The sequence below is a fragment of the Gobio gobio genome (assembly GCF_949357685.1).
Source record: "Gobio gobio genome assembly, chromosome: 21".
Taxonomy (NCBI): domain Eukaryota; kingdom Metazoa; phylum Chordata; class Actinopteri; order Cypriniformes; family Gobionidae; genus Gobio; species Gobio gobio.
The window spans coordinates 24,452,372-24,461,082 of NC_137117.1; the positions used below are offsets into that span (position 1 = coordinate 24,452,372).

General features: G+C 36.1%; 1 protein-coding gene across 3 annotated transcripts; it reads left to right on the plus strand.

The window, feature by feature from the left end:
• The first annotated feature begins 1,156 nt into the window (after positions 1 to 1,156).
• On the plus strand, positions 1,157 to 8,060 carry sdf4 (stromal cell derived factor 4). Of its 3 annotated transcripts, none has more exons than XM_079802911.1 (7): positions 1,157 to 1,506; positions 1,905 to 2,251; positions 2,733 to 2,869; positions 3,010 to 3,123; positions 3,216 to 3,374; positions 5,724 to 5,899; positions 6,006 to 8,060. In XM_079802911.1, the coding sequence occupies exons 2-7, from the start codon at positions 1,920 to 1,922 to the stop codon at positions 6,180 to 6,182; spliced, it is 1,095 nt and encodes a 364-aa protein (XP_079659037.1). In that variant the 5' UTR covers positions 1,157 to 1,506; positions 1,905 to 1,919; the 3' UTR covers positions 6,183 to 8,060. The 3 variants fall into 3 exon arrangements, with proteins under 3 accessions (XP_079659037.1, XP_079659035.1, XP_079659036.1); XM_079802909.1 differs by having other exon boundaries at positions 1,158 to 1,510; XM_079802910.1 differs by having other exon boundaries at positions 1,158 to 1,502.
• Positions 8,061 to 8,711: the final 651 nt, after the last annotated feature.

Below are 8,711 nucleotides of genomic sequence, written 5' to 3' on the forward strand. Positions count from 1 at the left end.
GAAGATTATCCTGAATTGCTAAGAGAGATCGTTTTTTCTAAAAATGTGGCAGTGGGGTAAAGTGAGACAAATCTGTGGGGTAAAGTGAGACATGAGGCACAAGTTAAATTTAGTCTTAAACATATTTGAATGTAATATTCCATTATATGTTTTAATTTTAATGTCATAAACATTGTAGAAAAGCCATCATGCCAAGGCAATACACCAGGAAGACAACCTGGGGCACATGTTCCTAAAAGTGATGTGGTGAAGAAGCTGCCTCAACCTAAAAGGCCTGGAGGAGCCATACGTAGAGAGCAACTCCTCATCTTTCCCTGTAACCTTCAGGGCTGTAATGTAGAGTAGGCCTAGTTGTAGAGTATGTCCTGTATGTTCTAATCCAGGTGGGTCTAGTCCTGTGTTCTGAGTCCCAGGCTGTTCTAGCTGGTTCTGATTGTCCTTTGCTCTGACACCCCAGCTGGCTCTAAGGGTCTTGTGTTCTGACCCCCAGACTGTGTTCTAGTCTAACTGGTTCTATCTGTCATTTGAATGTTAATCAAAACATTTTGAATTATATTATGTTGTATTTGATTTTGTTCAGAGTTACTTTCAAGTATTTAGGGGGGGGGGGGGAAGTGCTTAATTGACCAATCCCCATGATTCTGTTACTAGTCCGACATTAGTTCTGGAATGTGTGGTTGTCAAACTAGCTGTCAGGATTCTGACTGTTACAACGTGTGTTGTTATGGTAGTTTCAGAGTGGAAAAAGTAAGTGGTTCACTTTACCCCCTTGATTTCTCAGGTCTGTCTCAGTTTACCCCTAAGCTGGGGTAAAGTATTTTCACTGACCTTCGTCCTAAATACATTCTGATAATTTCCATTGCTAGGAAACATCCTGAATTAATGGGAAATGTGTCAATTTTACTGATATATCATTTTAGCTCGCTTAGAGGGGAGCAAAAATGTCAGCCTATACTGTGAGTGGGGTATCTTTACCCCACTCACCACCAAGCTAATGTGAGTTTGACATTACATTCCTCAAAAACTAAACCAGTAAGGCTTTCATCACCGATTGATTGTCAGAGAAGAAAAATTATATGAAAGATAAACATTCGTATCACTGTCAACTTCATACGCATTCATCAGCTGGTACAGTAGATGGCGATGTATGCGTTTCCCCTCTCACCTAATGTTACACAAGAAGAAGATGCGCGATTGCTGACAACGTAGCAATGTTTCTTTCCTGAACGCCTGTCTACTGTCAGTCGGTGTGAATTCTTGCGGTTGTCGGTTTGTCCTCTGTCGGTTTGTGTGTGTTATCTGACTCCAGAGAGGGAGGACGTCACTTTCAGGTGCCACAACCCGCTCCAGTGACCAGCCTTTGGTTTTGAGTGGCGACGTGTACAGGAACTGCGCGATGAGCTGCACATAAACAGTCCGCTCACGGTTCTTCAAATACATTAGGCCATTGCCTTCTACTCATTCATCTGACATCTGATTTTTGGAAAGGACCTTTCAAACAGGCGAGTATGTAAGTTGTTATGTATTTCCATTCACAAGTGGCATCTTTATTCGTTCAGCAGGTGTTGTCAAACGTATGTGCTGATTCATATTCAAATCTAACTGATAAATCGGTAGACGATATAACTGGTTCACTGGCTAAATAATTAATACATTTTTACAATTCTGCTTCTATCACGACCTAGATTAGAAAAGTCTTTATATTTAAATATAAACAGCTGGTTTACTGGTTTTAGCTGGTCTAAGCTGGTTTTCCAGTCTGTCCATAATCCCTCTAAACCCAAAAAAACAGCTTAGTCTGATTTTAGATTTGTTTAATTTTCACCAGTAAACTGCACTTTCATAGGACATTATGTTGAATAAGTATTTTTATGCTTGTTTTAATATAATTTTTCTTTTCTTAGTTTCAACATCTGTTTATGGCATTTATCAGTAACACCATGTTCAACCGGAGAAGATCTCATCTTAGCCGCCTGTGCGTCTCAACTTTGGCAGTATTTGTGATGCTGGCTCTGAATGTTCAGGCCAGGCCTGCAAATATGTCCGCACTAAAAGACAAACACCCCAGCAACAGTAAGGAGGACAACGAGATCCTTCCACCTGACCATCTGAACGGTGTGAAGTTGGAGATGGACGGTCACCTCAATAAAGACTTTCATCAGGAGGTGTTTCTGGGGAAGGAGATGGAGGAGTTTGAGGAGGACTCAGAGCCCAGGAGGAACAGGAAGAAACTCATTGAAATCTTCACCAAGTAGGTGTACAGCTGTGGAAATCCTGAGATCTTCCCATGATGTCTGGGTGTCATTTTAAAGGCCTTTGTAGCTGAACCCAATGAATCTTGAGCAATTATTGTATGTCTTCCCGAACAATACAGTTAAAGATTTGCTTTATTGTGTTTGTGATATACATCCGAGTGAAATGGAAAGTGAACATTATCGGAAAAGAGGAAGGTGGGGTTTTGGTTCTGTCTGTCAGTTAATGATTGGATGGAAAAATGTGTCATTTTCATCAGAAGATTGAGTTATGATTATCACTATCATATAATATCATATCATATAATAATGATAGTATAATTTTTCATTCGCAATACGATCAACAAAATGCTTTCAGAAAGTTCATGCTGACTTTAAAAACAGTCACAATTAGCCATTAAGTAAATGTTTGATTACATTAAAGATTACTTTTTAATTATCTAATTGCTACATCATCAAACTTTTACTCTCTGTTTCTAGGGTGGATATTAATAAAGACAGGAGTGTCAGTGCTAAAGAAATGCAGCGCTGGATCATGGAGAAGACAGAAGAACATTTTCAGGAAGCTGTTAGGGAAAACAAGCTGAGTTTTCGTGCCGTGGACCCTGATCAGGATGGTAGGTGTATATTGTTATTTAGACCCGTGCCATATTCAAATACTTTTTGATTTCCCTTCCAGCATGATATCTGGTCTTTACTGTTTTGGTGATGTGAAAGAGAAGTTTTACCTGAAACTGCTCAATTTGTGCTCTCTCAGGACATGTAACTTGGGATGAGTACCGTGTGAAGTTTTTAGCCAGCAAAGGTTTCAATGAGAAAGAAGTGGCTGAGAAGATTAAAAAAAATGAAGAACTGAAGGTGGATGAAGAAAGTAAGTTGTAATGTAGAAGATGTATTTGTCTGGTATGGTACTCTTAATGAAGCCATTTCTAATGATGTAAATAAAACATGGCCTCACCACAGCTCAGGAGGTTTTGGAGAGCTTGAAGGATCGCTGGTTCCAGGCAGATAACCCTCCAGCTGACCAGCTGCTGAATGAAGAGGAGTTCCTCTCGTTCCTCCACCCAGAGCACAGCAAAGGCATGCTCAGATACATGGTCAAGGAGATCGTCAGAGATCTTGGTAAGCAAATTCACACCCAAGACATGCACACACATTTTTTGTGATTCTTACTGTCTTTTGTAGAGCTGCTTCATAGCTATTTCGAATTTAATCAAATTTGTTTTATAATTTATGAATTTTGCAACATCGAAACCAGTGTTGGGGGAACACATTACAAGTAATGCAAGTTACATATTCAGATGACTTTTTTCAAGTAATGAGTAAAGTAACGCATTACTTTTAAATTTAAAACAAAATATTTTTAGAGTTACTTTTTCAAATACATAATGCAAGTATTCTTTGTTTTTCCCATGTATTGACTGACATGTCTCCTGTCCCCTTGTTGAGAGAAATCGGGAGTAAGGTGCATGAGGCATTGTGTGTGCTGTGTAAACATGATGGCTAATGTAGAAAACATTTACTCATCTCACTTGCACAAAAACAGATTCACTATTCCTCAAAATCAATAAAAACAGTGAAATGCAAGTTGTTAAGAGAACCTGCAATAATTAAAATGTTAAAGGGATAGTTCACCCAAAAATGAAAATTAGCCCATGATTTACTCACCCTCAAGTCATCCTAGGTGTATATGACATTCTTCTTTCAGACGAACACAATCTAAGTAATATTAAAAAAGTTCAGGCTAATCCAAGCTTTATAATAGCAGTAATAGTTGCTCTGTTTTTGAAATCCATAAAAAATGCATCTGTCCGTCGAATAACGTGCTCTGGGGTGTTAATAAAGGCTTTCTGAAGCGAATCGATGCGTTTGTGTAAGAAAAATATCCATATTTAAAACATTATAAAGGAAAGTTTCGGCTGACCACCTTCCGTATTCAATTTATGGAAAAAGTGTTGAAAGATAAACGCGACCACTGCTGCGTTCCAGTTCATTTTTATTATGCCCTTCACTTGCTAACTTCCCTCCGTCTCGTTCACTCGGATGTTCGTCATTGCTTACGCTGCATGAGTGCCCACTACTGGAGGAATATTTGCAATGGACTGAACTGGAACGTCCTAAGCCCTTGATCACTTCGAATCCACTATGGAGTTGATTTATTATTAATTTTTTTCCTTTACGAAATGGTTTAATGCAGCATTCTATATGTATATAGGTGTGTTTGGGTTGTTTTATGATATTTTAATTATTTTTAAAAACATTTAGAGTTGTTTGTGGCAGGGTATATTATCGCAAAATGCTGAGACGTCACAATCGTGTTGCATTGTGGTATATGAAGCTGTCTGAAGTGTACATATGAAGTAGCCTCGCTCCCTCGGTCAAAATCAAGGGAGCGAGGGTCTGTCCATATAAACTTCCCTCGTCCACTTCACTAAGTGGAACGCACTTCAAAATGGCTACGGGAAGTGCTTAGGGAAGTTCGCAAGTGCGTGTCTAAAACTGGAGTGGAACGCAGCACAGGTACGCTCGTCATGACGTCGCATATGCATCTTGAATTGCGAGATGGCACTTTCAACACTTTCCCACGGAAGGCGATCAGCTGGAACTTTACATGACCCAACTATTACTGCTATAATAATGCTTGGATTAGCCTGGAATTTTTTAATATTACTCAGATTGTGTTTGTCTGAAAGAAGAATGTCATATACACCTAGGATGACTTGAGGGTGAGTAAATCATGGGCTAATTTTCATTTTTGGGTGAGCTATCCCTTTAAATAATACACAATTTATGTATTTAATTTCACTTTATTATCCAATGTCTTTGCTTTTGACCTTTGATGATCCCATTAAACCATAATATTAAGAAAAAAATACTAGTTAAACTACATTTGTGTGGGTTTTTTTTTTTTGGCTTTTTGCTGAAGTAAGAGTGTTGACCTTTCTTCTCGTGAGTCAGCTGACTTTTCGTGTGAAAGGGCCATTACATTTCCCAAAAACAGAACTTTTTTAGTTTGTTTTGTTATTAAAAAAAACAAATAAACAAGTCCAGCCCAGTCAAGAAAAAAATTTGCAAAAGTAATAAAAAGTAACTAAGTAACGCAATTAGCTACACAATATTTGTAACAAATGACTTTTAAAAGTAACTTTCCCCAACACTAATTGAGACTGAACTGATTCAATATTGAACTAACATAAGCTGACAGTATTACTTTCTGTAGAGCTGCTTATGGCTGAATTGAACTTTTTTCATAATTTAAGAACTTTATTGAACTGAGCTGAATAATGACACAATTGTCTTTTTAGAGCTGCTTTAAATTCTCTTATATTTGCATATTTCTCAAGTTTGCATAATTTGATTCTGTTAGTTTATTACTGCAAATCTTTGTTGAAACAATCTGTATAGTATAAAGCACTATATAAATAAAGGGACTTGACTTAAGTGAACTATATGTTTTAAATTTCTAAACAGATCAAGATGGAGATGGGAAGTTGACTCTTGCCGAATTTATCTCCCTTCCCATGGGAACTGTGGAGAATCAGCAGGCCCAAGACATTGATGACGACTGGGTTCGTGAAAGGAAGAAGGAGTTTGAAGACGTCATTGACGCAAACCATGATACGATTGTAACCATGGAAGAGTTGGAGGTGGGTCCTCCTTTATCACTGTTGTTAATGGATAAGTAATGGATTTATTTACATGACTCATTTACATGTATATCTGTCTCTTGCTGATATTCTCTCTGTCCCACAGGAGTACATGGACCCTATGAATGAGTACAATGCTCTGAATGAAGCCAAGCAGATGATTGCTGTGGCGGATGAGAACCAAAACCACAACCTGGAACTAGAGGAGATCCTTAAATATAGCGAGTACTTCACTGGCAGCAAACTCATGGACTATGCCCGTAACGTACATGAGGAGTTTTAAGAGTCTTAATCAAGTCTTGATAAGAATAGCATGTATATATCCCTAGAGTGTCGCGAGGATGATGTTGGTCCTTGCTTGCTTCCCAAATTGGGATCAACAAGTGCTTTTGGACATGTGTTTGTAACTGTACGGACCGGCAAACCACAAAAACGTCTCTAATGTTGCAATGTGCGAGTATGACATATTACGAGGACTCTGCCTTCATAATGTCAGATATGTGAGCCCCATAAAACCCTATATAATTAATGTTAGACACTTTCATGAAGTTTTTGAGTGTTGATAATTAAGTGAAATGTCTGTATATGAGGAATGGTGAGGGAAAAGAGTGTTTTCCATTTCCATTAATTAAAAAAATAGATTAATGTAAATACTGTAGTTAATTGGAGTGCCATAATATATAAATGAATTCACTTTGGGGTGGGTTGCTTTTGACAGGGTTTGAGCTTCCAGAGCTATGTGTCATTTCCAAAGATGGCGAGCCAGAAAAATGATTTGGGTGGTAATTTTGTAAAAACTGTAATAGCACTTCTATTTGAAATCATTAAATGCAAAGCAGTCAAAAAGTCTAGTAGAGAAATTATATTGAAGGGATTGTTCACTCAAAAATGAAAGTTTCATCATTTACACATTTACCTGAATTTCTTTTTTCCTTTGAACACAAAAGTAGATATTTTGAAGAATGTTGGTAACCAGACGACACCCATTGACTTCCATAGTAGAAAAAGAGATACTATGGAAGTCAATGGGGCCCATCAACTTTTTGGTTACTGACATTCTTCAAAATATCTTCTTTTGTGTTCAACAGAAGAAAGAAATTCATACAGCTATGACAAGTAATGACAATTTTCATTTTTAGGGGAACTATCCCTTCAGTTGAGAGTGCATCGGATAATGATTCTGTCAATATATGAACCATTTGCATTTTTAAGAACCCTGCTATTCAGAGGTTTGTCATAATTGTAAATAGCCTGAATATTATTTTATTACTTTTAAGAATTGAATTTACCCTGTTACCTTAGCAATGTCTTTCAGCTAAATATAGTCAGCAGCTTATTCTCTGTTGACATTGATGTTTCTCCATTGCACCTGTCTGAGAGTTTGATAAAAGTAATCAAAAAAAGTAATAAAAAGTAATGTTTTAAATTTAGCATAAAATAAATACTTTGAAGGGAATTTTCTATAATTTACCCTTTTTAAATTATGGAAAATGGAAGAACCATTACATGTATTTTCTGAATTTGAGAATAAAGTTTTATTAAAATACACATTTGCCTTAAAAAGAATTAGGCTTATGTGTCCTACTGACTATCTGTGTATACATTTGAGCTCTAGTTTTGGTAATGGTTTAAGACTCCAAATGAATTTTTTGCTATATGAATTAGTAGCTGAGTATTTTTGGATTCATTTTTGTTATCAACTCCTTTTATGTGTTTTTCTGGATGTTAAAATATAGCTGCTAATGTGTTGATCGTCTTTGTACTGAACATTTACTGATTATATTTTACATTCGTGTGGAAGTTCAATTGACTTGCCTAATTTAAAGTTTAAAAAATGGGAGAGTGCTGAATGTTATGAAGCTTTGAAATGCATTGTTTTGCATTATTTTCAAATAATATATTTTCATATTGTTGTTCTGTATTTATGCTACAGTATTCATAATCAATGCATGAAATTACATTACCTTTCAAATTAGCTAAAGGTTATGCTGTGAACTGTGAACACTGGTAACACTTGAAACATTTGTTCCAGATTAGAGAGGTAACAGTCAGGCCAACATTTTTATTTAAAAAAAAGCAAGGTGTGAAGTACAGTAAGTAATTGTAGTTCACTGTATATAATTATTATTTTAGACATATTAAATTTTAATTGGCTACCTTGTATCTTTATTCTTGTGTCTTTACTCAATTTCTAAAAAAAAAATAAGTTTTACACCTTAACATTATTTAGACATTCCAATTACATATTGATACATATTTTGATTTGAATGTAATTGCAAATGTCAAATCACACTCCTGGGAATTCCTCTCGATTTACAGTCAGTGAAATTCATTTCATTATGAAATTTTAATTGGCCACAAAAAGACGATTTCATCAGTAAATTATAATTAATTTTTACTTTTAAATTTGTAAGTACAATAAATGTAAAAAACATTTACTTTCACTCAAATATGTTTTTGGTAGATACTAGTTTTAATTGAATAAAATCCTAACAGTGTTGTCACTGCTAATTTTCTGGACTAATTTTGCCAAACAGATTAGTTCATATCACTCATATGTTCTCACTTACTCATTAATTTGACAATGACTATTTTCTTAGTTTGTTGTACGATTCTTGCTGACATTTTTGTCTAGTTCAGTTCCTGTTTGGGAAGAAGCAAAGCAGATCATATCCTGTTCAAGCCGACATGGTCGACATTTTTAGAGTTTTAGAGGTTTAATTGTCAGTTAATAAATTAAATATACTTATGAATGTTCTATACTTTTTGAATTTCACTTCTGCACTTCTCTAACTTACACTTTGACACTGAA

Bases quoted from the DNA above. Each gene is read 5' to 3' on its own strand.
- sdf4 (XM_079802911.1), top strand. From the start codon at position 1,920: ATGGCATTTATCAGTAACACCATGTTCAACCGGAGAAGATCTCATCTT. The intron at 3,375-5,723 runs GTAAGCAAATTC...ATTTCTAAACAG, and splicing joins GGAGATCGTCAGAGATCTTG to ATCAAGATGGAGATGGGAAG. The intron at 5,900-6,005 runs GTGGGTCCTCCT...TCTGTCCCACAG, and splicing joins TAACCATGGAAGAGTTGGAG to GAGTACATGGACCCTATGAA.